We start from the raw sequence: 27,788 nt of genomic DNA, 5'->3' as shown, positions 1-27,788 counted from the left end.
TTTTATCGTATCATTTCAAGGGTACATACTATCAACCTGACACTGGTATGTTGACCTTGATCACCCAGTGAGGTTGTATTTGTCAGCTTTCTCCACTGTGAAGTTGCTTTTCCCCTCCACACTCCCTATCTGTACTATACGCTTGGAAAGAGGTCACAATGCATAGCCCGCACTTAAGTGGTAGGGAGTTGCATTTCACCTCCTTCAGGGCAGAATACCCACATACATTATTTGGAATTCTGTATGGGAAATTTGTCTCTTCTCTTCCATTTGCTTATTCATTCAATCATTTATTTGTATCAGCGTGGACTCATGTATATTTAATTTTATGCTTTGGGTTACGATCGAAAACTATTTCATTTTGTTGCCCAAATTGTCCAGTTTTGGCCACTGGGAACTTTTCAGTTGGCTCCTCCTTATGTTAATTTTTAATATGGATAGCTATTACCCACATAAACGAAAGCTCTTCGGGGTCCTCGATAATTTGTGAGTGTAAAGAGCTCCTGAGGCCAAAATGTTTGAGAACCACCGCTCTAGGGATCCTCTGGCTGACCCGAATCCCCAGTGTGTGCGCGCGCTTCGTCTGCAGGCGGGAGTTGTGGTCTGGTAGAAGCAAAGTAGGCCACACTCGCCTGCCCTTGGGAACCCCCACTTCTCCGTGCCACGCCCGCTCCTAAGGTTTTCTCCGGGTCTGAAACGCGGGGGTCCCCAAGAAGACGAAGCTCAGGCTGCCATGCCTTTCCCGCGAACGCCACGGCGCGGCGCCCGGCTCACAGGGCGAGTCGCCCACCCGCGAGTCGGGAAGGGCCCGGCATCTTGGCTAAAGCTGAGCGTTCTCCTCTGGGTCTGGGGCCCTGGCCAGGCCTGGCCTGAGCGGTCTCCCCTCACTCTGCGGCTCGCTCTCCCGCGCTACTCCGGCGCGCAGGTGCTGCGCCCGCGGGAGAGGGCGATCCTGCGGCCGTCGCGGACGCCGGGAGGAGCCGCCCAGCTCTCCTCTCGGGAGCGCGTCCCCGTGTCCTCCAGCTGCCCGTCCCTGCTGAAAGCATCCGGACAGCTCCCCGGGCCGCGGCCCTGGAGCCCGCCAGAGCCCTGCCCTGCACCCTACTCTTCCTTCTCTGGCCCGGAGGGCTGCGCCGGGCAGACCCTTTCCTCTGCAAGACAGAGACCAGCAGCGATAAACGGCTACAGCTGCAGACCCGGCTAATTGATACAATAAGTTCTCTAATTGCCTCGAAAATAAGGTAATGATTTGGCAGAGGGAATGCTTTGATCTTATCAGGCAAGAGAGACCTCTCCAAAGGAAACCTCAGAGAAGGGCTGGAGGCCTCGGACTTGGGGGTGTAAAGCCCAATGCTTTCCCCACCCTCCCCCAACCCTACGTGTCCACGGTCCCCAGCCTCACCCTCCGGCTTTTCATGGGAAGACCCTTCTCCTGTGATGACTGGAGGAGAGTATACACACAGAACACATGGGTTAGGAGAGGAGGAGGGGGTGGGTTCTGGGTTTTTCAGGAACAGGAGGACGGCTGAAATGATTGGTCCAGTTTTAGAGAGGCTATAGAGAAGGAAATTGGGGGAGAGGGGATTGCAGACAGGGACTATGGAAAACCTGACTTGGCTCAAGTCTGATGATGTTTCTTACACAGTGAGGGCTGCTGATTTGAGCTTTTCAGGCAAGAGGGAGTAACAAAGGGAGGAGAACTTTGAGTGTCCTGCCTTCTCCAAGAATCTGCACACACACTCACACACACACCATTGCTCTGCGCTGTGGGTGTCCCTGCCTGGCAGAGGCCCCAGCACAAAGAGGATTAGAGAGATGAGCTAATCTGGTTTGTATCCCAGACATGGCCCCAGAAAGGGACCTTGTCCACCCTGATATGTAAGGATGTGAAGGAGTGAGGAGTCTTTCTTTGGGGGCCTGCTGGCTGACAGTACCAGAGACCCCACTCCACTGGAGTCCCTAGGATACTGCAGTCCTGACTTCAGGGTCAGATTTAGGAAGCAGAAAGACGGTCCCACAGAAGGAACTAGATCTCTACCCTACTTGTTTCACCAGTGGGGAAACTGAGGCCTGAACCGGGAAAGTGATTTACAGAGTCATGCCAATAGTGCATGGCTGAGTTGGGGGAAAAAACCCTCAGGTTTTCTGACTTTTTCTGGTCCAGTGCTCCCTGTACCGTGTTGCAGGAGCTACAAGGGGGAGGTATGAGACAGAGAGAGGGCAAGAGAAAGAAAGAGACAAAGACAGAAGCAAAGATTCACACCAAGGAAAACAGAGGGACGCGCACACACACACATGCACAGAGAGACGGAGAAAGCCACAGAGAGTCAGAAAAGACATGGAGAGACAGGTGGAGTGAAGAAAGAGCAAGACAAATGGTTATACAGATTCCTACAGAAAGAGATACACACGGAGAGACAGGGAGTGACACAATCTGACAGGGAGACAGGCAAGAGACAGGGATTCAGAAAGAGAAGGACAGAGACATTCAGACAGGGAGAGGGAGGCAGGCCAACTTAGACACAGAGAGACAAATGAAGACGGGGAGATAAACACAAGAGACAGATGCAAAGAAGCAGAATGACAGAAACATGAGCCAGAGAGAGACCCAGTGAGATGGAGACTCAGAGAAGAGACATGGGGAGAGTATGAGAACAAGAGGCACAGTGAACTGAGGAAGGCACAGTGGGAGGGAGGCAGGCCATGCCCTCTGCAGATATTTGTCCATTGGAAACAGCTCTCACTTCCAGATCATTCTAGGGCCCAGAACAGGTGGTAGGGAGAGAAGGAGAGCTCAGTGCTTAGCCTGTGTGATACAGGCAGATTGGGAACCCTCCCTTGGGGAGAGGCTGGTCAGTGACCACCCAGGATCCCAGCAGCACACCCACTGGCCTCACACAGAACCTGGGCCACCCGCCCGGAATGGCCGTCAGCCCGCCCACCGCCTGGCTCCAGTCTGATTACAGCCAAAGTGCCAAAAGGCTCCAGACACCCCCATTCCCTGCCCCCATCATCTCACCTCCCCAAGCCTCCTCTCTTCCTTCCCCTTTAGATCCCTCTCTTCCTTTCTTCCTGGTCCTCAGGGGAGCAGTTTGTGCCCCTGTTTAGCCACTAGCTGTAAGGACAGGGGTCCTCGTCCATCAAGCCCCCTTTCCTGGTTTGGGGCTGGATGCTCCTTCCCTCCAAAGCCCTCTTGGTCTGGCCTCTTTGAGACACGTTCCACGCCTCGCCTAAGAGCTCATAAATACCAAGGAGAGGCCAGCCAGGCTGTGTACAAAGCGTGGATCCCCACTCTCCCCCCCCCCCCCCCCCCCCCCCCCGCTTTAACAGCGCCTGGGTTCCTCCCAAGCTTCCTTTACTTCCCCAGACACCTGCATGGGGTGGCAGGGCAAGAGGTGAGGCATTAGTTACCTGTGTGAACCTGGCCCTATTTCAAATAAGACCTGCCTCGGTTTGCAAAGAAATCTCAGGAAAGGCGTCTCAGGGCCCCTTGTGCAAGCAGCAGGCTCAGGAATTCCTTGACTCCCATCCAAACCTCCCCCCAGCCCCTTCTTGGCCTTTCTCTCTGCTCATTACCATCCACACCACCTCCCACCCACCGGGAAAAAGAGAAGGTCATCGCCAAAGGGGCCCAGGGAAGGGGAGCCTTCTGGAGGATAGAGCAGGGCGGGGTAAGAGCTGTTTACCCACACCCCAGCTCCCCTTAGCTCATCTCCCCTCCCATCCAAGGGCCAGCAAAAATTCAAAATCATTCAGCCACGCATAGCTGAGAACAGAGTGAAGAGAAATCTTAACTCTGCCCCATGAGAGAGCAGAGCATAAGGTGATATCAAGGGTGAGAGTGGACCCTTCTTCTTTGGTCACCCACTTTCGAAAGGACAGAAGGAAGCTCTAGTGCCACTATGAGGAAGAGGGCGGACCCGACTCTGCTGGCTGGGTGGAAGCTGTCCTGCTGGAGGCCCCAGGTAATCTGGCAGCCTTGAGGGGACCTGGGATTCTTCCTCAGGTCTCTGCTGATACAGTTCACCATGTCTGCAGCACGCACCCTTGAACCTCAGCAGAGCCTAGTGTGCCACCAGCAGTTTTATTATATTTCCATGAAAATGCCTTGGGCATAATGCCTTTTGCTCCTTGTTATTTAGGATACCCTGGCCAGTGTTAGGCACACAGCAGGTGCTCAGTAAGTGCTGACTTGACTCCATGCAGGGTTCTACAGACCAGAACTTAACTCTCAGATCAGTGACTCCTCCCTCTGGCTCCCAGAACTGAGTGACAGTGTGGAATAAAATGAAGATGCAGGTCAGGAGCTAGCTTGAGCCTCTGGCCTTGACCCTCTGCCTGGCAGCCCCACAACAGGCCTTTGCGTGAGGAGCTGAGATCTCCAGTAGTGTCTAGGACCTTGAGACTGGAAGTTTATTTTGAGATTTGAAGCTCCAAAGAGGCAGATCCCAGAAAACCTCTTCTCTGGCTCCATATTTGTTCTCTAGTTAAGTGGTTGAGTGCAGCTCTTGCAGTCAGCTGGCTCCTGCAGCCTGGGATTCCTCCTGGGGAGCGGGGGACTCAGAGGAGAGGGGACGAAGAAGCAGAAGGAGCCAAGCCCCAGCCTAGGTTGTCCACTCTGGGGGAAGAGGTGACTTGTAAACCTTAGAGAGAAATCTAGTCCCCTCACCCACTTCCTTCCCTCTCAGAGCTGCTGATGTTTCTGGCCACCCCCTGCCCCTGCCCCCCACCGCCCTTCAGCTCAGAAACATGCTTTTAATATTTTTTAAATTTCTATTTATTTATTTTGAGACAGGGTCTCACTCTGTTGCCCAGGATGGAGTGCAGTGGTGCATTCGTGCCTCACTGCAGCCTTGACTTCCTGGGCGTAAACTATCCTGTTGCCTCAGTCTCTCAAGTAGCTGGGACCACAGGTGTGTGTGACCACACCTGGCTAATTTAAAAGTTTTGGGGGGTCTCACCGTATTAAACAGGCTAGTCTCTAACTCCTGTGCTCCAGCCATCCTCCCATCTCGGCCTCCCAATGTGCTGGGATTATAGGCGTAAGTCACCAAGCCTGGGCCTCAAAAACATGCTTTAATACTTGAGCATCTATGTTGTGCCAAGACACAGTCCCACTTGACTATAAAGACAGCTCAGGCCAAAGAAGGGGCCTCTGAAGTGATTTGGGGGCTCATGTGGGCGAGTCCACTCTAGGTTAGGGCTGATGTGATCATATTCAGCCAACTTTCTCTCTCCCCGCGCTTCCCACCAACCCCAGGCCCATATGTAGAAATAAACACAGGGCCAGAGTCACACCCAGGTCTAAACACACAGGGGAGTCTGGGAGAGGCTGCTGGAGCTCCAAGACTGCCCTGTGTAGGGATGGGGCCGGGCTGGGAGGAGGTGAAAGAGTGGTCCAAGGAAAGGGGCCCAGCCAAGAATGAGCCTGGGCTCATTCCTCTCCCACCTGCCCCTCTCAGGAAAACTAGGCACAGCGTCTGTGCCTTTCTAAGGAAATAGCCGGGCCAACTGGAGCCCGCCTGACAAAAAGGGAGAGAAGGGGAAGAAAACAAGTTAGCTGGTCGGTCACAAAGGATATAGTCCCAGTTTCTGTGCCAGGAAGTCAGCCCTCACAGGTCTCTGTATTCAGTCCACTCCAACTCCCATCCAGCTCCAGCCCAGCCCCCACTTTCCACCCAAGTGGGGAGCACTGCCTCCTATTTATGACTTGGAGCACCTCAGGGACTCATCTGAATTCTCTTCCTCCGTGGCGCACTCCGCTCCAGCTGGATGGCCTTCTCGATAGCCCTCATACACCAGCCCACTCCTGCCTTTGGGTCCCTGTACCGGCTCTGCACTCAGCTTGGGATGCTCTTCACCAGGAAATGCCTTGCTCATTTCCTCACCTCCTTCAAATCTCTGCTTGAATGTCACCTTAATGAGGCCTACCCTGATCATCCTAGTTGCAACTGTAACCATCCCCTTGACTGTGCTCTCTTTACCACTGAACTTACTACTTTCTAACATGCTCTGTTTTACTTCTGATGTTTATTGTTTATGGTCTATCCTCCTGCAATAGAATGCAAACTCCATGAGGGCATAGATTGTTCACCAATGTGCCCCTAATGCCTAGCACAGTCCTGGCATGTGATAGGAAATAAGTATTTGTTGAATTAATGAATGCACTCAGCACCTTGCCACAGAAAGTGGGGGTAAAGGAGTGTCACTGTAGGTTGGGGACAGGAAGGAAGTGCTTGCAGCCCCTTCCCGCTCTGCCCACCTGGCCATCACCCACAGAAGATGGGGCTGCGGAGTGAGGGGCGCTAGGACCAGGAGGCGGTGGGAGATAGGATAAAAGTTCATCTGAAACTATCTCCACTATCTCTGTCTCTGAGATGTCTGCCCTGTGTAGGGATGGGGCGGGGCAGGGAGGAGGTGAAAGAGTGGTCCAAGGAAAGGGGCCCAACCAATAATGAGCCTGGGCTCATTCCTCTCCCACCTGCCCCTCTCAGGAAAACTTTAGGTTCCTCTGAACCTAAGTCAGCTGCACCCCATCTGCTTACAGTCGGGAGGCACCTCTAACGCCACCACCGCCCCCAACCCCCAGCCAAGGACTGACAGTGAATTTGGGGTTGGGGAGCATCGGCAGTTACTAGTTAGTTGTTCACACCAGGACTTTAAAATCACATGAGGAGGCAGGAAAGACACCTGCGAGGTGGGAGAAACTGAGGCTGAAGAAGGGACTGGAGCGGGACCCCAGATGAACTCTGAACTCTCGAAGTTGGAAGGCCCAGGATTTTAAAAAGAATTTTAGTTCTAAGGGCCACTGTGCCTGCAGGGGCTGTACCTGCTATCCTGGGAGGTTTGAGGGTTGGGGTAGTGGGGAGAGGAGAGTCACTTACGGCAGACTGCACCTCCCCACCCCTTCCCGATTTACCACGCCCCCAGGCGATCTGCGGGCGGAGGGAGGGTGAGGGAGCAGTGGGGAGGAGGCAGGATGGGAAGGCGAAGGAGGGAAAAAGCTCCAGGGCTTCCACTCTCTCGGCAGGACCCCCACCCTGGCCTCTGGTGCGGGAAAACCTCCCAGCTGTTTCTGATTCTTTCATACTCTCAGCCCCGCCCGAGAGGGTGGAGGACCGAGGCACAGAGGGGGAGCGGGGAGAGACTGAGCTCAGCCGAGCCCGGCCGTAAGGGGCGGGGAGTCCGCAGGTGCCCCCTTAACGTCGGCAGTCGATTCCCGGTCCGTAAAGAAAAGCACCGGGCCGCGCAGGCCGGGCAGGCAGGAGCCAGGTCTAAACGTGATGCGTTGGGGGTGGGGGGTGCAGTGGGTCGGAAGAAGCAGGGCTATTAGCTCTAGCTGAAAGCATCCCCTGCCGAAGCCGACTGCCCACGGCGCCCCTGTAGGCAGTGTTGAAAAGGTAGTCAAGACCCCCAACTCCCGGTGGCAGGGACTCCACCCATTTCACAGAAGAGCAAGGATGGAGGAAATGAGTGCATCCTCCGTGCTCAGCGCCAGTGTCACTGTAGGTTGGGGACAGGAGGGAAGTGCCCGCATCCCCTTCCCGCTCCGCCAGCCTGGCCGTCACCCACAGAAGTGGGGCTGCCGATTGAAGGGCGCTAGGACCCGGTGGCGCGGTGTCGGCAGGGACTGGGCGCTCCGGGCGCAGGAGGGAGCCGCGGCGCCCCGTCGCAGCGCGCGGGAGCAGGTGGGGGAGCGGTGCGGTGGCGCGCTGGAACCCCGAGGGGCGGAGGCGGCCGCTACACCTAGGGCGCCGCGGAGCGCCCCGGGCTTGGCGCGGGCGGAGCCGCCCTAAGGGCCGCGCGTGTCCCCGGCCTCGGCCCCGCCCCACCCCGTCCAATGAGAGCCCGCGGCCGAAGGGGCTGTCCGCACACTAGGCCCGCAGCTCCCTTCTGCGCCGCAGACCCCTTGACATCGCACGCGGTGCTCAAGCAGCGGGCCCCAGACCCCGGGTTCGGCGCGCCGTCGTCGGCTTCCGGACACTGCAACTTGCGCCCCTCTCTGGGACCCTGCTCCCGGGCTCTGGACCCCAGGTGACCCTAGGTCCCCAGCCGCCGGCGAAACCCATGGCCCCCCAGGGGGATGAGGTAGGAGCAGCGTGAGTACCCCTAGAAGGTGCCCCGTCCACGCCCCCCCGGGCTGCGCGGCGGGAGTCTTCGGGGAGCTATGCTGAGACCGGGTGGTGCGGAGGAAGCTGCGCAGCTCCCGCTTCGGCGCGCCCGCGCCCCGGTCCCTGTGCCCTCGCCTGCGGTCCCCGACGGCTCCCGGGCTTCGGCCCGCCTAGGTCTTGCCTGCCTTCTGCTCCTGCTGCTGCTGACGCTGCCGGCCCGCGTAGACACGTCCTGGTGGTAAGTGGGGCTCTTAGGCTGGGCGGGAGAGGCGCTTGATAGGAGAGGCCCGGAGGCGCCTGGAGGGACTGGCTGCTCACTGGACCAGGCTGTCGCTTCGACGGAGTTGGAGAACATTCGGGCAGGACTGTCACTGAAATCTGAAGTCCCGGGGTGGCGGGAGCACCGGTGAGGCGCCGCGTCTTACACGCCTGGTGAGAAAGGCGCGGGGCATTCGGAGCCAGGACTCCCGGTGGTCGCGGCTCCTTAGGCCTCCATGGGGCTGTACCTCCTCTATTTCAGCTCAAGCTCCTTAGGGCAGAAGCTACCTTCCGAGTTTCCCTCAGGGTGAGTTCAAGGAACCCATGACCTTCCAGGGGCTGCAATAGCTTCGCCAAGGCCCCAAACGTCTAAGGTCGCCCTCTTAGAGGTGGAGAAAGGGGCAGCTCGCTAGTCTAGCCCACCCATACCACAGGAAGGCTTTGGTGAGGCAGCAGCACCCAGCCGAGGCTTAGAAATGGAATCGAGGCAAAATTTACCCCATTAACTCCCACAATTAAAACAAAATGCATGGGTTTGCATTATCTAGGCATTTGTCTTCGGCCACCGTTTTGAGGATGTCACTTGGAAAATTTGTCTCCTTCCCTTCTTCCTATTCGTTCCTATCTCCCACTTCTCCCCTCCAAGAGCCAGAGGGCTGCGGAGTCCAAAGGTACTAAGATAACCCCTCCCCAGATTTCTTGCAGGCCCTAGACTCCAGACACTTCACAAGAGGGCAGATGAGGCAAAAAGGCATTACAGATCCACTGGATATCTGGTGTCTGTTCTTTTTAGAATCCTACCTGCCCACTATTCCTTGGATGGCACTCATCACCTTCCCGTAGGAGAATGAGCTGCTTTCTCTTCTTCCCCACCCTGGGGAGAGGGCAAGGCAGGGAGAGTTGCACCTAGAAAAGACTCAGTCTTTCCTCTTCACCTCGCAATCAAACTGGCCTGTTGGACTGGGCTATTGCCCCTCTCCACCATGCAGTGCCCCCCTTCCTTTCCTTACTCCGTTCTTCTTCCCGTGTAAGCCCCCCTCCCCCAAGTGTGGTCTCTTCTCCCCTTGCACCCTGTGGCTTTTCTTCTCTGGACTTGGAATCTTGGCTGAAGGGTGAGGGGTAGCTGGCCGAGGGGCCGCCAGCTTGGGCTGCAGATTCCTATCATTTCAAGATGCGTCTCTCCTCATCCCAACCCCCACTCCCTGTTTTCCTGTTTCAGAAAAATCTCTCTTTTGGATTTTTTTTTTTTAATCTCTGCAGTGTTGGGGAAGGCTGGGTGGGGGGGTTCTGGATGGGGGAACAGAGAGGCCTATATCTTACATCTGGCTTGAAACATTCTTTTAGAAAGGGAAAGGGGAGAAGGGGGATGAGAAAAACCTTTCAAAGTTTTGAGTGAGATCAAAGCCACCTTTTGCCTTCATGAGCTTGGTCTGGCTGGGGACTTGGCATCTTTAGGGTCTTTGTTGAGATAACATGAAGTGACCACTGCCCATCTTTATCTGGCCCAGATGGCAGTTTGCTTTTTGGGACTCTTGATTGCTTCTTACCAGTTTGGGACGTAGCCTTGGGGACCAATTGGTGTTTGGGTGAGGAAGTGTCACTCTGGTAATTTCAGCATCCTGGCAGCGGTTCCTAAAGACCCAAATGAGGGTTTTCCTAGTCACCATTTTGTACCCTTGACTACTCCCTCTCCCTTTTCCTTTCTCCCTCTACTACCTTCCCCTGATGTGGTTCATATTAAAGATTCTGGAAAAACTTCCTGGGTGAAAGAGCTAGGGAGGGAGGGAGGTGACACACAGAGTGACTTAGCAGCCCCTGTGAAAAGGAGGAAGGCTACAACAGGGCCAGGTTGGGAAGTGCGTACAGAGGTTGTTTCAGCCTCCTTGCTCTACACCTGTCATAGTTACAGGCCCAGATGCCTGCCTCAGTGATCACCACTTGTGGGATAAGGTGAAAAGCTACCTTCTAAAGGCAGGCTAAGCCCCCAAGCTTTTCTCTTAGGAAAAAACCAGCAAGACTGATGTTCTGTACAACCGGTGGAAGAGAAATGCCTGTTGACTCTGGTACGTCCATGTTCCACTCTGGAGCAGAAGGCCATCATTTTCACCAGTTAATAGTTGGATTTTTCTTATAGCTTGAGATTCTTCCCGTTACTCTCTAACCACTGCCCTCCCTCTATCTATCCTAAACAGACCAAGAAATAAGGGGTTCCGGCATGGGCTTTCCTATTCCATTTTGCATTCTGTAGGGTGTTGGATGTAGGGAATCACGAGAACAGGATTGTGTTCATAGGCTCACAAAGGGAGAGAAACACAAAGTGGTGTCATATTGTTAGCATTACTGTTACCAACAGCAGTTGCTTTTAATAAGCCCTTACTGAGCTTCAGGCACTATGGCCAAACACCTTATGAGCATGATCTTTGTCAATCTGAAATAATCCAGTGAGATAAGTTCTGTAATTATCATCCTTATTTCACAAATGAAAGTGAGGCATTAAGAGCAGATTCATGGAGGCTAATAGTGTTATCCCTTTGTTCAAAGTCCTATATGTGGTGGGCTGAACCATGTACACTAGGGGCTGTACACGAAAGGAGGAAAGAAAAAAAAAAGTGGATCCTTGGCCCATTTGTGTCTTTAATATACAAACATAAAACATCTGCAGATAGGCTGGCAACTGTTGACAAGTAAAGCTGTGATGGAAATGGGAGTTTATGGCTGACTAGAGGGAGAAGGGAGTTGGGGATAAATCAGAACAGTTAGGTGTTTATTATAGTGATTGCATACCTACTATGTGTCAGGCATTGTTCTCAGTACTGGGGATATTGAAGTGAACAAAACTGACAAAAATCCCTGCCTTTGTGGAGCAGTGCACCCAAACCATGTGGGGATCTTGGTGAAATGCAGATTCTGATATGGTAGGCCTTGGGTGGGGCCTGAGTGTGTGCATTTCTAACAAATCCCCAGGTGATACAGATACTGCTGTTCTGGGGACCACGCTTTGAGTAGCAAGGGGCTAGAGTAGTGTATGCTTCACTTTGTCAAATGAAGGGATGTGAATTGTCCAAAAGCAGGTGAAGAGAAGCATTCTGGGGCAGGAAGCTGGGAAGGAAGTGAAGAACTTACAGAAGGAAAAAACAAAGCTAGAGTCAGGGCATCTAACACTCTACCAGACCATGAGGTGGGAGATGCCTTAAATATCTTTGTATCGCTAACATCTGAGCTCAGTGCTTGGCACATGGTAGGCATTTTGCAGTCTGGTGTTGAACTGAGAGGAAGATGGGGATAGCCTCAGGCTCAGCTTTATTGGAGGCCTCCTACACTAACTATAAGGGGCTGACTACTGGAGAGCAAGCAAGCACCTTGCTCTGTGGCGTCTTGAGGTCGTTACATAGTGGAGTAAGGGTGGTAATAGAGACATTTAATTATCTTCCCATCTTAGATACTGAACAGATGTTCCCACACTCAGTGAGGATGTAATAAAAAGGACCTATGTGGGCTGCAGCAGAATAGACTTAAGTCAGACCACAAGAAGGACTTTTTGCCTGAGTTTGGCCTGCCCCACTCCAGACTGTCTCACGAGGGCTGGGTTATTGGTCTGTCATTCCCATCCAACCCTCCTCACCCAAGCCCCAGTAAAAAAAAAAAAAAAAAAAAACCACCCATTGCCTAGAGCAGTACTTGGGCTGAATTAGGGAAGCTGAACAGTGGTGAGACAGGGACAAGCTCCAACTCCAACGGTCTTGATTCTCCAAACAAAGCACCACAGCAGTGGGTGTAACTCTGGGCTGTGCGTCAGGCAGCCCTTTCCGGCCTGGCCCTGTCTGGGGTGTTTATTTTGTTTGTTCCTGGAAGCTGTTGCCCTGATGGACAGTGCTGGGGACGCTGATTCCATGGGATTTGTTAGGGGAGGGCCAGCCCTCTCACCCCTTCCCCGGGACAGATGGGCCCCATCAGCCCTGCTGAGTTCCCGAAGAGGCAAGCATCAGCCCTCCTTGTGTTTGTTTGAGTTGGTGTCACCAGTGGTGATCCAGTCTGTGGGTGAGGGCCGGCTGTGGGAATGCGGGGGGGTGGTAAGGGGGGACACAGAGCCCGGGGCAGTCTAGCTTTTCCCCTCCCCACACCAGCTGCCCTCCCTTCTCCTCACCCACTTCTAGGCCCATTTTGGGGCCGTTCCCAAACCACAGGCTCATTCATAGCTCAAACCAAGTCTTTTCTGTCTGCAGTAGCAATTGCTCTCCATGGCCCCCACCTGTTCAAAAAGGGGAGGGAGGACAGCCCTTTGATGCGTTCCGGACAGGAGAATAGAAAGTTCCCAGCAAATCAAGGAAGGTGCTATGGGGTTAAAGGGAGAGAAAGAGAATGAGAATGGAGCTGGGCTGTTGAGCTGAAGGAAGTGGGCGAATGGGTCAGATCTCATTTGGTGGCCTTTTGGGGAAAACGGGTGATATACTCCTGTTTTCTCTCTGAAATATTCTTCCTGAGGCTTGTGGTGGGATCCAGGGTCAAAACTGAGTGAAGAGAAAATACTGCCTTGAGAAACAATAATAACTCCAGCAACCCACCTATTCTTTGGTAGCCCATCTCAATTGACCTTCTTTTAATTGTTCATATTGGACAGACTGGAGACTGGAGTGTGGGGAGAGTCACCCTCTTACTTATCTTGGCCTTGGGCTTCCCACTGCAAACAGCCCGTGCAGTTCCATCCAGGTTGGGGAAGATGGTTTTAAAGGTTCATTAGTTAAGAAAGGCCCCAGGCCTGGAAATAAAGGGTTTGAGGAGGAGAGTAGAGGGTGGGATCTCCCTCCCCAGACCTCATAATTGGGAATGAGGATTTTTTTAGCTCCACGGGTCTGACTAGAGCTGTAAACATTACTCAAATTGCTCACTATGTCTCTTCCCACGAGCCCCTCCCTGTCACCATCCCCCTGCTGTCAAGCCGTATCTTCGTGGACCAGCCATGCAGGACACCCCTGTTAATGGGAGCATAAGAGTGTTGTCTCAGACCCTTATTTTGTTCGTGTATGTTTCCATGAAGCTCTTAATGTTTATTAAATAAACAGACAATGAGTTTGTGTGACATGCCCACAGCTTCTGTGTATGTGACACATGCCTAGCCTGTGTTCTGGGAGTGTGTGTCACTTTGGCCTTTGGCTGGGGAACTGGTGATGGTGGGAGGCCACTCAGTGACTCTCTCTGCAACTGTATAACTATTAATACTTCTTCGGAACTGTGGGAAATGGTTCTACTCATCAGCTTTATGGAATGTGGGTTAGGGAGAGGGGACAGAATCTCTTCAAGGTCTGGATGCTAAACGTACCCCTTCCTTATTCCCTTCCAATGCAGAAAAAGGGCTGGGATGTTCTGACAGGGCCCTCTCCGCCTTGCAGGTACATTGGGGCACTGGGGGCACGAGTGATCTGTGACAATATCCCTGGTTTGGTGAGCCGGCAGCGGCAGCTGTGCCAGCGTTACCCAGACATCATGCGTTCAGTGGGCGAGGGTGCCCGAGAATGGATCCGAGAGTGTCAGCACCAATTCCGCCACCACCGCTGGAACTGTACCACCCTGGACCGGGACCACACCGTCTTTGGCCGTGTCATGCTCAGAAGTAGGGGCCTCTTCCATTCTGTGTCAACTCCTTCTGTTTCTGTCCTGGGGGTGGTGAGTGGGAAGGGTAGGCAAGATCTCCCCTCTCCTCTCCCACACACTGTTTCATAATCAGAGGAAGAATTGTGGACAGAGCCCAGGATATAATTGGGAACAGACTCTTAGCACCTTAGATTTGTAGACAGGGGCTCCTCTAAATCCTAGTGCTCTGGGACAAGACCAAGGTAAAACATTCCCTAGAACCTCCATCTTTCTCCCTCATTTTCCTTGTCTTCTCCAATCCCCAGCTTGGGAGGCTACCATGTACTGTAAGGCTGAGGTCTACCATAGGCCCTCTGTTCTTAACACCACCATCACTATCGTCACCCCAACACTCCCAGCACTACAGTAATGGGAACAAGAGATAAACAGAAAGGTGATATGTAAATATTTGGAGAGGCAGTGGCTTGGCCTCAGCTCAGCAAAGAAGATAAATAGAGCTAGACAGTAAACTAGGAGAAAGGGAACAAGATGGGAATCTGGAGGTGTCAGGCATACAGGGGCGATCATTCATCAGTCTCCAAGAGCAGGGAGGGAGAGCAAGCAGGCAAGGGAAGGTAGCATGGATCTCTAAACAGGCTGACCCCTGGGCTGGGGTCTCCATTGTGGGGGAACTGTCCAGCAGAGTGGGCCTGAAAAGGCCTGGAATGTGGACTAAGGCAGGCTGAGCTGAGCCAGGGCTGGCACTCAGTGGGAGGGGATGATTCACCAGGAGACTTTTCAATGGATGGACACAGGGAATTTGGCAGGAAACAAGAGTATAGGTCAGCTCAGAAGGTCAGATATACAAAGAAGTGGATAGAGAGTAGTGAAGGCTGAGGGGAAGAGGTCAGATACTCTGGGGAATGCTCTTGGAAATGAAAGGCACCTTGAATAAAGGGGGTGTAGGGGTGACTCTGGGAAAGAAAAGGAGGGAAGAGGTTTCAGAGTTGGAGGTTGTATGGGCTGAAGAAGGGGACAGACATGGGCCTCCTTCCTGAAGCACACCTCTACAATTCTCTCTCTAGGTAGCCGAGAAGCAGCTTTTGTATATGCCATCTCATCAGCAGGGGTAGTCCATGCTATTACTCGTGCCTGTAGCCAGGGTGAACTGAGTGTGTGCAGCTGTGACCCCTACACCCGTGGCCGACACCATGACCAGCGTGGGGACTTTGACTGGGGTGGCTGCAGTGACAACATCCATTATGGTGTCCGTTTTGCCAAGGCCTTCGTGGATGCCAAGGAGAAGAGGCTTAAGGATGCCCGGGCCCTCATGAACTTACATAATAACCGCTGTGGTCGCACGGTCAGTACTCATGTCTGTGTAAGTACACTCATATTTGCTGGGGGTGACCAGTATGTGTGACTATGGACTAAATAAATGTGAAAGTGGAAGAGCTGAAGGGTTCTGGGTCACTTCCAAAAGCCCCAACATCCTGGGACAGGAGCACTAAATGCAAGGGAGATTGGGAATGCCTAGGGTCAACCAGGTGCCTGAAGAGTCTTCACACAGGTGGAAAGTAGGAAAAGGTGGAGAAAAGAAGTAACTTTTTAAGAAGGGAAAGAACAGCTTTCGTAAAGACTGAGAGGATAAGAGGTTGTTCTAGTCAGTTCCCTGGTATTTGAACATCTTCTATGTGCCTAGTACTATGCCGGAAAATGGCATACTACTAAAGTAGAAGGCATGGTACCTGGCATTCTAAAATGTGAAAAGTAGAGGATATGCAAGCAAACTGTTATCGTGAACAGAATCCTGTGGCTCCAAAGTTCAGTGGGCTGTCATGAAAAGGAAAGCACTGTTGGTCCAGGAAGATTTACTGGAAAAAGAGTTTCTTGAACTCGATCGGGAAGAATGGGTGGGATCTGATGTGGGAGAGAACAACCAAGAGCTCAATCAGCCAGCCAGGGCCAGGTCCAGCCTATCTCAGAGCACTCATCCTTTTGACCCTAGAGATGACTAAAATGTACCCTGACCAGCTACCTCTCCCTTAACTGCCTTCCCCCTCCTCCAGGCTGTGCGGCGGTTTCTGAAGCTGGAGTGTAAGTGCCATGGCGTGAGTGGTTCCTGTACTCTGCGCACCTGCTGGCGTGCGCTCTCAGATTTCCGCCGCACAGGTGATTACCTGCGGCGGCGCTATGATGGGGCTGTGCAGGTGATGGCCACACAGGATGGTGCCAACTTCACCGCAGCCCGCCAAGGCTATCGCCGTGCCACCCGGACTGATCTTGTCTACTTTGACAACTCCCCAGATTACTGTGTCTTGGACAAGGCTGCAGGTGAGTAAGGAAGGCAGGCAGGGACATGGAGTCCCAGTTCTTAGTGCAGGCACTCCTGGTTAATCATGGTCTGTTCAGTCTCAGGAGTTAGGGAAGGGGGTGCTGTGGGAGGAGGCAGTTTCCTCCCCACGTGAACACCTGCTCATGAGATTGTTGACTTATGCCTCAGTCCACGAGGCCCAGTGCTGCCCAAGTAGAGAGGAGGTCACTCAGCTCCTTGGGGCCTGAGGTCATGCATCACTCCTTTGTATCCCAGCATCTGGGATACAGTGGGCATTATTCAGGGAATGTTTAATTTAGTTACCTGTTTTCAGTTTTAAGCAATGTGTGGGCTACACAGAAACATAAGATGCAGCCCTAACCCTTTGGCTGTTTGCAATCTACTTAAAGAAAGGAGACATAATGGGTAGACAAATGCAAAGAGAGTTGATTGGAGAAATCAATAAAAGTTTATTTGAAAATGTAGGGGAAAAAAAGAAACTGTAGAAATTTTTTTTTTTTTTTTTTTTTGGAGACGGAGTCTCGCTCTGTCGCCCAGGCTGGAGTGCAGTGGCCGGATCTCAGCTCACTGCAAGCTCTGCCTCCCAGGTTTACGCCATTCTCCTGCCTCAGCCTCCCGAGTGCTGGCACCCGCCACCTCGCCCGGCTAGTTTTTTGTATTTTTTAGTAGAGACGGGGTTTCACGGTGTTAGCCAGGATGGTCTCGATCTCCTGACCTTGTGATCCACCCGTCTCGACCTCCCAAAGTGCTGGGATTACAGGCTTGAGCCACCACGCCCGGCTGAAACTGTAGAATTTAAGCTGCTCCTTGAAGCGTAGGGAGTGTCTGGATAGCTTGAGAGAAGAGTGGGCAATTTCTTATCAGAGTAGTAGGTGGGAAAGCACATGACCTGTTCCAGGGACAGAGAACAGACCAATCTGCTGGGTAAAAGTTCCCTGTAAGGGAGATTATAGCTAGAAAGATGTCCTTGAAAGGTTTTATCGTGTCCTGCCATTGAAGATTCTGAAACAGAGCTGAAAAAGAAACAAAGGAGAGATCCCTACCAAAGGCAGGTAAAGCTGCAAATGGTTGTTTTTCAGTCTGTTCGAGGTATTTGTGGTGGGATTCTTGGAGGTGCTGGAAGGCGATATGGTTTTTCCCCAAGGGAATGAAAGTTACCATCCTGGCTCACATTTCAGGTTCAGATAGGTTAAACTAGGAACATGCAATGCAGCAGAACTCTTCTCCTCTGGTTATTGTCATGGGGCTCCCAGGCTCTTTTCTACAGGCTCAGCAGTCAGGACTTGGGTGAAATGGAGCCAAAAAACCTCAGTTATCTTCGGTACTGTTTGTTTTCACCCATCACTGTCATTCCTGGAAGAGTCAAGTGGCTTGGAGTAAAACTGGGCACAGAAACAGGAAGGGGCTCTATGCAATTAATGAAGAAAGTAGTCTGTATACCTTGTAGGGTGCTAGAAGAAAAAAAGTTGGAGTCCTCCTGATTTTCCCAGTGATTTCCTGCCACTAAGTATACTTTCCTCCCAGTTGGTCTAATTCAGAGGGTTACTCTCTGGATACCTAGAAATAATTCCATAATATCTGAGGTGTAAGCCTACCCTACCATACTGAAAATACACCTTTAGGGAAGGAACTTTGGAGTTAGGAGGGAGGATAAGTCAAATGTGTGTTGGTTTTTCTCAGAGGCATAAAATTAGGCCTCCTAAAACCCAAAGTGGGGCCTGGAATTAAAAGAATATAAGTCATCCCAGAAAGAATATGGAGCCAGGAATTCCCTCCAAAGCAGTAGAGTCCAATTGAAGTTTCTGTGGTGATAGAAATGTTTTCCTATCTGTGTTGTCCAATACAGTAGCAACTAGCCACATGTGATTACTGAGTACTTGGAATATAACTAGTGTGACTGAGGAGCTAAATTTTTTAGTTTACTTAATTTTCATTAATTTAGATGTAAAAGACCATATGTGACTAGTGGCTGCTACCCTGGACAGCACAGCTCCACAGTGTAGAAGGGGTTTTTGGTGCCCAAGAGGACTTAAGACCCAGCCCTTGGAGTTAGGAGACTAACATATACAGTAGACCTAGTCAGCCCACATTCCAGAGCAGTGGTCTAACATTCTGGATCCTTTACTCCTATCATTAAAACAATCTGAGCATATATCTCCATTATATGTATATTTATTTATATCTGTGTTCCACTATATGAATATGTATGTTGGAAAACATACATCAATAATTTAAATTGATGAGATAAAAAAACATACAAGTTCTAGCATTTTCCTCCCCATCCCAGTGGCATGTGGAGACTAATGCTGTAGAAACCAGTTCATCTATTCTCTGTTTTGAACCTAGGCTAGTTACTTTCCCATCTCTGGATCCTTAACCATGGAAAAGGTTGGAGTAGAGTTGGGCTCTGATGGGCCCAACTCATCCAAAAGTCTATTGATTTTATGATCTGTTGGCAGGATCTCTTTTGCTAAAATCAGTCAGAATGAGGTTCTAAGCATTCCCTATGCATGGGAAAAACATGATCCCTATCCTAGAGTTTCCACTGTAAGGGGAAGGGATAATGCTTAGGGATAATAATAGTAATAATAATACAAGGGATATTACTTAGGAATATGCCTGCAGCCAGTCATGGTAATCAGTTCACCTCTTCAGATGAACAGAGATTATATCTAACAATCTATTATTGTGCTTATTTTCATATGAGAAACTAAGTTAATGTTTCATTTTGACTAAATCACACAACTAAGAGTGGTAGAACTGGGATTTGAATCCAGACAATATGCTGTCAGAGCCCATGGTTTTTTTTTTTTTTTTTTGGAGACAGAGTTTCACTGTCACCTAGGCTAGAGTGCAGTGGTACGAGCTCACTGCAGCCTCGACCTCCCAGCCTCAAGTGTTACTCCCACCTCAGCCTCCTGAGTAGCTGGGACTATAGGCTCATGCCCATGGCACCTGGCTAATTTTTTAAGTTTTTGTAGAGGCAGGGCTTGCTATGTTTCCCAGGCTGGTCTTGAACTCCTGGACTCAAGCATTCCTCCTGCCTCAGACTTCCAAAGTGCTGGGATTACAGGCATGAGTGAGCCACTGTGCCCAGCCCAAAAAAGCGATTCTTTATGTCTTCCTTCTGAGAATATGGGTAAGAGATAACTTTGTTCTCATTCCCTCTCTTCCCCAACCCAGGTTCCCTAGGCACTGCAGGCCGTGTCTGCAGCAAGACATCAAAAGGAACAGACGGTTGTGAAATCATGTGCTGTGGCCGAGGGTATGACACAACTCGAGTCACCCGTGTTACCCAGTGTGAGTGCAAATTCCACTGGTGCTGTGCTGTACGGTGCAAGGAATGCAGAAATACTGTGGATGTCCATACTTGCAAGGCCCCCAAGAAGGCAGAGTGGCTGGACCAGACCTGAACACAGATACCTCACTCATCCCTCCAATTCAAGCCTCTCAACTCAAAAGCACAAGATCCTTGCATGCACACCTTCCTCCACCCTCCACTCTGGGCTGCTACAGCTTCTATTTAAGGATGTAGAGAGTAATCCGTAGGGACCGTGGTGTCCTGGCTGGTTCCTTAGCCCTGGGAAGGAGTTGTCAGGGGATATAAGAAACTGAGCAAGCTCTCTGATTTCCCACTCTGGAGATTTGAAGGGAGAGTAGAAGAGATAGAGGGTCTTTAGAGTGAAATGAGTTGCACTAAAGTATGTAGTTGAGGCTCCTTTTTTCTTTCCTTTGCACCAGCTTCCTGATACTTCCTTGGTGTGCAAGAGGAAGGGTACCTGTAGAGAGCTTCTTTTTGTTTCTACCTGGCCAAAGTTAGATGGGACAAAGATGAATGACATGCCCATTCTCTGAAGTCAGTTTGAGCAGAACTACCTGGTACCCCAAAAGAAAATCTTAGGCTACCACATTCTATTATTGAGAGCCTGAGATGTTAGCCATAGTGGACAAGGTTCCATTCACATGCTCATATGTTTATAAACTGCTGTGTTTTGTAGAAGAAAAAGAATCATAACTATACAAACACACATTCATTCTGTCTTTTTCTCTCTACCATTCTCAACCTATATTGGATAGCACTGCCTCTTTTGCTTACTTGCTGCCTGTTCAAACTGAGGTGGAATGCAGTGGTTCCCATGCTTAACAGATCATTAGAACACCCTAGAACACTCCTAGGATAGAGTAATATAGTAAGTCTGGCCAGGCCTTGTGGTTTTTTTTTTTTTTTTTTTTTTTTTTTTCATGCATTACTCTGTAGGTTAGCCAGATCTGTAGGTTAGCCAGGAAACACGGAGTAAAAGATAGGCAACTCATGGATGGTGGGAGAGCAGGAAAGCAGGTCTGATCTCAAGGGCCCACATGAGGCATAAGTACATATTAGGAAGGTAGGGATCTCTGGCTTTGGTAATTCTTTATGAGAGGATCCTAGCCTTTGAAGCTGGGAGCAGGAGTCAGTGGCTACAGTGGGAAGGAGTGCTACGGGTGGGGGCCAAAATGATACACAGAAGGCAGCCTTCCTCCATTTACTCAACAAATCTTTATTTAGTGACTCTCCAAGTCCTGGTGATTATTATTGTTCAGTCCACATTCGGCTTAAATAGAGGAGGGTTTCTTCTATGCTATTACCCATTGCCTAACTAGGTTTGCAATAGTGGAATCTCCAGAGATAGCAGGCTTAGTAAGCTGGGGGGTAGGACATGAAGTCCCCAAAACCTTGATGTCCTATTTTTATGTGATTTGGGCAGTGGTTATTTTTTGCCTGTTGATATCTTAAAGCAGCAGAGTGGTATAGAAATTTGCAGTTATGACAGACCTGGGTTAAAAATCACAGCTGTGCCACTTGCTTTTGATATTTTGAGCAAGGTAGCTAAGTTTTCTGAGCTTCTATTTTCCCATCTGTAAAATGAGGATACGTACCTGTTCTTTTTTTTCTTTTTATTTCTTTCTTTCTTTTTTTCTTTTAGAGATAGGGTCTCGCTTTGTTGCCCAGGCTGGAGTGCACTAGCATGATCATGGCTCACTACAGCCTCAAATTCCCAAACTCAAGCAATCCTCTCACCTCAGCCTCCCCATTAGCTGGGTCTACAGGGACATGCCATCATGCCCAGCTAATTTAAACACAGTTATCAGAGATGGAGCTATTTTGCCCAGGCTGGTCTTGAATTCTTGGTCTCAAGCAATCCTCCCACTGCAGCCTTCCAAAGTGCTGGGCATATAAGCGCAAGCCACTGTGCCCAGCTGTCAGATACTGAGTTTTAATTATGCCCCAAACTCCAGCCCACAGATCCTCTTCACCAAAGCTCCTGGCTGGTCTAGCCCATCATGACTTCTCTAGGAACAGTCCTTCTTTAGGACTATAAAGTATTAATAAAAGTCTGTAGATTAAGAGGCCTGCATAAAGAATTCTGGATATAGGCCCCTGTCTTTCCCAAGTTCCTCTCCAACATCCCTTGGGGTCCTCATATGTTTTTGAAGCAGCTTTACTCTGCACAGGCAGCAGGAGGCTGGGGGAGCCATAGCTCTGGGCCACGGGGGCAGATTTATTTGGATGATAGGACTAATATTTGTGTAACCTGCTGAGACCTGTGTGGGAGAGTTTAGGGTGGTTTTTCTTTTGGTGAGGGGATTTGCTCCGGTTTCACATCCATTAACACAAAACATGAGCTAGTTAGGGCCCTTGTGGTCTGCGGTAAGGGGATGCCTGTGGAGAAATGGGCCTGAGTGAGTCAGGCCAAGAGAATGTCTTCCTTCAGAGTGGAGTCAACTGGATAACTGATGAGCCAATGGTGGGATTAAGGAGGGGGAAATGGGAGGGGAAGAGAAGAGCTGACATCTTGAGGAAAGCTTTGGGGTAGTGGAGAGGTAAGGGGGTCATGGTTAGTCTGAACTCAACAATAGGGCTGAATGAATTTACCAGAGGAGGCTGCCTTATATTATATGCCAAGCTGCGGGGGAAAGACTCAGGTCCTAGCCAGCCCCTGTTCTCACAAGAACATGCAGGTTACCACATAAACAATGACATAGGCCTTCCATGGGAAGTCAACCTGACTTAAATCTACCTATGCCCTATTATCTATTTTTTGGTTTTTGGTTCTCATTCCTGTGGAAGGAAATGGGCCTCTTCTGGCATCTCATGCTACTCTGTGCTTTTCCTTGGGCTCCAAATTCTAGCTCATAAAGATGCAAGTTTTGCAATTTCCTATAAATGGTTAAGAAAAGAGCAAGCTGTCCAGAGAGTGAGAAGTTTGAAAAGCGAGGTGGATGAGAGAAATGGTGTCCACTTGAGCCCCACTACAGAGGTTATGTGGCCCCAAAAAGGAATGATGGCAAAGCAATTAATTTTTCCTCTTAGTTCTTAGCTTGCTTCTGCATTCTGATTGGCTTTAGACAACTGGCATTTAGTCTGGCATTACACAAACAGACACTAATTTATTTGGAACAAGCAGCAAAATGAGAACTTTATTTGGTGCAGTCAGGGCTCCATTTAGTTCCCTCACTGCTTCTAATCACCACTTCTCCCAGCCCTCTATTTGATAGAGGTCTGTCCCTCAGATCAGCAATGTCTTAGCCCGTCTCCTCTCTTCCATTCCTTCCTGTTGGTACTCATTTCTTCTAACTTTTAATAAACGTTTAGGTGTAATACATAACAGTAAGTGCTATTTAGATACAAACTTAAAAGATACTATATATTTTAAGGATCTAAGAATCCTTTAGAGAAGGCACATGACTGAAGTACCTCAGCTGCACAGTCTGTAGCCAGTTTTTTTATGTAAAAGTAAGAATGCCAGCCTTAACCTAGCCCTGCAGATAAAAGCTAACTTTTATTATTACCAGCCCTGAATAATGGCAGTAATCCACACTCTTCCTTAGAGTGATGCTGTAAAAATAAAATCAAGGGCTTCAGATTAAAAAAAAAAACAAAAACAAAAACAAACATTGCCTGGCCCTGAGGGTCTGTCTGCAAAACTTCTTGTAGATCTAACTTCTGAACACTCACTGCTTCATTTCTATTCCTTCCTGTTGCAGGGAGTAATTTCTTCTCCTTTCTCTCACTTCCCTTATCAAGAACACCAACCACTAAGTCTTTGCCAAATTCTCAGACCCACTCAGGACACGAGTCTCTACATGGCTTAATAGAAGAGAGATAATTAGGATTTTTTTTCCTCAGTCTTTCTGAGGTTTTTATTTAAATGCACTCAGTGGTCATAGGGCAGAAGCTCAAGCTAGCTGGGGCGAAGGGAGGACGCCAGGGAGAGTATGTTTCTCATCCCTGGGAGGCATTCAGCCTAGCTCCTGCAGCCAAATTACAGCACCAGAGAACAATGTGATGCATTCCTGGGCAGGTCGGTGGGACCCTGGGCGCCTGGGCCTTGTGGAGAGAGGTGCCAGACACAGAGCTCTCCGTAAGCAATCCTGCAGAGCCGCCCCCTGGGTGCAGAAATGAAATACGGGAAAGCTTCACATTACACAGAGACCTGTAGCTCACACCTGGTTATTGATGGCCTTGGTGGAGGCCTCTGCCCCGACCCTCCACTTGGGAACTGCCTGCTACTACGGGGGTTGGGCATCTTTGAAGCAATGTTGGAAAACAAGAAAGAGATGGTTCCTTTTCACTCTTTGCCCTCCCTGTCAGCCTGAGCACAACCATGAGGTTACACACACACACACACACACGTGTACATATATAGACACATACAGAACTTCTCTCAGGCTGCATAGGAGTTCTGCTCATCCTCCTCTCCCCAACAATTAAAAAAAAAAAAGCAATTAGATTTCGATCCAGTAATTCAAAAAGGATACCAATAGGGTCTAGCTGTAATCAAGGAATATCTACAAAGTTACATTACCAACCTGCAGGCAACTCTGGTTTGGGGACCAGAACTCCTCTGGTGGGTGGTTGGGGGAAGGATGCAGAAAGGGTATGGTGAGGAGAGATCAGTGGTGAAGAATTACCACCAAAGCAGAGTGGCTGAGACTGTACACATTCACAAGGCTGGTTCATGCTGGAGACAGTGAGATGTGCACCCAATGTGCTGAGAATGATGGGACAGTCTCCTATGACTGCATGAGGTACAACTGCCAAGCCTACTGCTTATGACGACCTGTGGTTGTTTTAAACTCTTAACTGGGTTAGAAAACTGGATAGCTTTGGATTCCAGGGATGACCTCCGTAAGACAGAAGCACTGGAAAAGACCAAGTTGTGGCTTTATTAGGGTAAATATATCACGGTTGCTACAGTGAAATGAGCTTTCTCAGAAGCTATTATTTTCTTTGGGTGATTGGCAGGTATAGGGCAATAGCCAGTGGGCTGTATGCCTGTCCCTGACCTCAAAGGTAAAGGGATAGAAAAGAGAGGAGTTTACAAACTCATTTTCCCACTTCCCACTCATGGCTTATATTATCTCTGAGCATCTTTGTGGCTATTCCTCATTTACTTAAGATGTTTTAGTCATTCTGGATTTGCAAATGCAAGGCAAGCATTCTCCCATTGGCCCCCTAACTGTTACCTATCCTGGCTTAAAATTTTCCTTTACTCACTTCCATTCTATGGGTATATGGATGGAGCAGCTGGACATTAGAGTTCTTTCTCTTTGACCAAAGGAGCCAAAATGTGGTGACTTGACTTCAACCCCAACAGCTCCTGTAAGCAGCCCTGGCCAAACAGAAAGGCTAAGCTGAATGAAGAAAAAAGGAAGACAATTTCATCTACAGTTGTCCTTTTTGACAGCTTCCAAGCTGGGGTTTCCCCAGGAATAACAATAATGTTCATAAGAAGCTTTTCCATATACAGAATGCTTTAGCATATACGTAATCCTCACAACAACCCTGTGAGGTAGGGGTTACTGTCACTTTACAGATGCTGTTCAGAAGAATTTGGTGATTGGTCCAAGGTCAAATGAACTGCGTGGCTCAGCCAGAACTCAAACCTAGGTCTTCTGACTTCAAATCTTGTGTATTCTCCTCAAAGCCTGAGGATGCCCAGGGTTGGGGGCGCCAGAGTCCCAGCATCTTCAAAACAGAAATTGATAAAAAATGTTCAAGCCTTATAGGAGCCCCAGGACTGCCAGGAGAGTATATCTGAGCACGGTTTACAAAGGAACAGCCTAGGCCCTCCTGAACCTTATCAACCAATGGCTCTTTTGCCATTTCTGCCACTATTACCACCGGTACCATGTGACCACTATACAAAGTATTCCACATTTAAACAACTCTGGCTCCTAATTCTATTCCTTTTTCCCCCTTCAGATTAACATTAAAATTTTGTTTTATCTAGTCCTTTGGAAATTATGCTAAGTGTATAGACACAGTAGAAGCAGTCATGACAGAAAATTATTAAGGCTTTGGGCTTTGAAAGTATGTGTTAGAGGCTGGGCACGGCAGCTCACGCTTGTAATCCCAGCACTTTGGGAGGCCGAGTGGGCGGATCACAAGGTCAGGAAATCAAGACCATCCTGGCTAACATGGTGAAACCCCGTCTCTATTAAAAATACAAAAAAATTAGCCAGGCATGGTGGCGGGCGCCTGTAGTCCCAGCTACTCAGGAGGCTGAGGCAGGAGAATGGTGTGAACTCAGGAAGCGGAGCTTGTAGTGAGCTGAGATTGCGCCACTGCACTCCAGCCTGGATGACAGAGCAAGACTCCGTCTCAAAAAAAAAAAAAAAAGTATGTATTAGAATTTTCTTTGAGATTTCACTCCTTTTAAAAATGCTATCAACTCCTGGGTTAGGAAAGCAGGAAAGCAAGATCAGGGAATAAGTGTCCTAAGAAACTCCCATGCCAAGCCAGATAGATGCCTACCCATGGCCTGGTAAAGGTCCTGGGATCTCAAGCTGATGCAAGCAACTTGTGTACACCAAGGCAAGGGGTCTCAAACCTGCAGAGAAACCCCTGTGAGATGAGGCAGACAGCAGATTTTCACTTGATCAAACACTTGCTGCTCTCAACCTCTCTTTGTTCTCCCATCCAAAATTTGGACCTCTGTTTAGGTGCAAGACAGTGAGTAAGAGCAGCTCCAAAAGATGATGTACGCAAGGGGAACTCTTCTGTTCAATCCTGGAATGTTTTCTGTTAGAGACAGCGTAGGCTACCTATCCCACTCCTGCACCCCAACTGTTAAGACAGAAGGGAAAAGTACAATGTTCATCAATCATACACCTGGGATGCTGCAGCTCCCTGACCTGGGCCCCTGCTTGAGCTAGGGGAAGAACACCTCATGAAAACAGTCTACCTATAGTCAGGACTTCCCCAAAGCAGACTTTACTTTTTGGTCCATCGATCTTGGCTCTCACTGTTCTCCCTGCTTCCCACCCCCAACTGCCTCTGCATGTGGGCTCAGAAGTCATCATCTAAAGAATTCCATTGCTCACCTCCTGCATAGCAGCACAGCCCAATGAGGCCACACACCAGATGGAGGGGATAAAAGTACGAGGTCATGGCTTCTAGCAAGAGGCTTTTTCTTAAACTAACCCTGACTCCTGGAAAAGAGGCAGAGCAGGAGAGTGTTGAATGAGCTGCTGATGACAGCAGCTTCATAGGTCTTGTGTATAAAGGAAGGACAAAGCTAACTTGGCTTTCTGTGGAAATTTACCTACTCCCATTTTCAGGTCTACTCCTGGTCTCACATCTACTTCTTGAAGGTGTCCAAGTAGAATGCAGAGATTGTCAAACTAGAGGGTTAACTCCTTCCCAAGTGTAGGGATCTATTCAGCAGGCTGCCACACACATGCTGAGGTGGAGGCCAACCCTGAACACATGCGCTGCTTCTTTAGGAATGTAACCATGAAGTAAAAGGAAACAGTAAGGAAGGTGAACTGGAACTCTGGGGAAACTGAAAAGGTCATCGATAGGCCTTCAAAATATTTGTGTGTAATAAGTAGACACAAGAGGCTGGAGGAAGATGATCATTCCTAGAATAATTATGCTTATTGGGTGACAATATACAGAAGCAACAATTACAAGAAAATGAAACAGTTTAATGGACTAGGAAGCAGAAGTCTGAGAATAAAGGAATTAGGTTAATGAGATTAATCAGAGATGGCATTCCACAGGAGGTGACTTTTGAGTTGAATTTTTAAAAGATAGCTTTATGTGTTTTATGAACTGATTGAGGGCAGTCAGAAGAAGGCATTCTAAATAGAAGGAACTGGTATGTGCTGAAACTTAGAAGCAGGAATGTACAAGCAATATATAAGGAATTTCAAGCAAGTACACATTATATACACTGGGGAATACAGAGAAATTAGAATGCTGAGATCAGGGCTTAAATAATGTGAGGTGACTGTGTGCACCTAGACTGTCAAATGGTTCAGCATCCCCTATAGAGCCACATAGTATCTTGATTTATGTCAGTAAACATTAGGGTACCTATGGAAAAGCACAAGGATGAGTCCATTTGTTACAGACACAGGGACTAAATGAGAACTACACTGTAAAGTTCAACAAAATGCTACATATCATTAACTACAGCTCCTTATCATTTGAGATTCTGGGCTAAGTAAGAGATATCAAATATCCT

The 27,788-nt window shown here is 49.5% G+C and overlaps 2 protein-coding genes across 4 annotated transcripts in view; one reads left to right on the top strand and one right to left on the bottom strand.

Moving 5' to 3' along the window:
* Positions 1–20,466, top strand: part of WNT2B (Wnt family member 2B) — a 67,576-nt gene extending 47,110 nt beyond the window's left edge. For 2 of the 3 annotated variants that reach the window (XM_023232665.1, XM_023232666.1), the window contains 4 exons: positions 13,757–13,977; positions 15,023–15,300; positions 16,007–16,271; positions 19,456–20,466. In XM_023232665.1, coding sequence (XP_023088433.1) covers positions 13,851–13,977; positions 15,023–15,300; positions 16,007–16,271; positions 19,456–19,685 — 900 coding nt within the window. In that variant the 5' untranslated portion in view covers positions 13,757–13,850 and the 3' untranslated portion in view covers positions 19,686–20,466. Of the gene's footprint in view, positions 1–7,652; positions 8,350–13,756; positions 13,978–15,022; positions 15,301–16,006; positions 16,272–19,455 lie in introns of those variants that run through there. The other variant, XM_023232664.1, reaches the window with a different exon arrangement.
* A 19-nt stretch (positions 20,467–20,485) lies between these two features.
* Positions 20,486–27,788, bottom strand: part of ST7L (suppression of tumorigenicity 7 like) — a 98,866-nt gene continuing 91,563 nt past the window's right edge. The window contains 1 exon segment of the mRNA XM_031936426.1: positions 20,486–25,282. Coding sequence (XP_031792286.1) covers positions 25,184–25,282 — 99 coding nt within the window. The 3' untranslated portion in view covers positions 20,486–25,183.

The sequence above is a fragment of the Piliocolobus tephrosceles genome, chromosome 1, assembly GCF_002776525.5.
Source record: "Piliocolobus tephrosceles isolate RC106 chromosome 1, ASM277652v3, whole genome shotgun sequence".
Classification (NCBI taxonomy): domain Eukaryota; kingdom Metazoa; phylum Chordata; class Mammalia; order Primates; family Cercopithecidae; genus Piliocolobus; species Piliocolobus tephrosceles.
The sequence above is the reverse complement of the archived record's forward strand: the minus strand, read 5'-3'. Positions and strand labels throughout refer to the sequence as shown.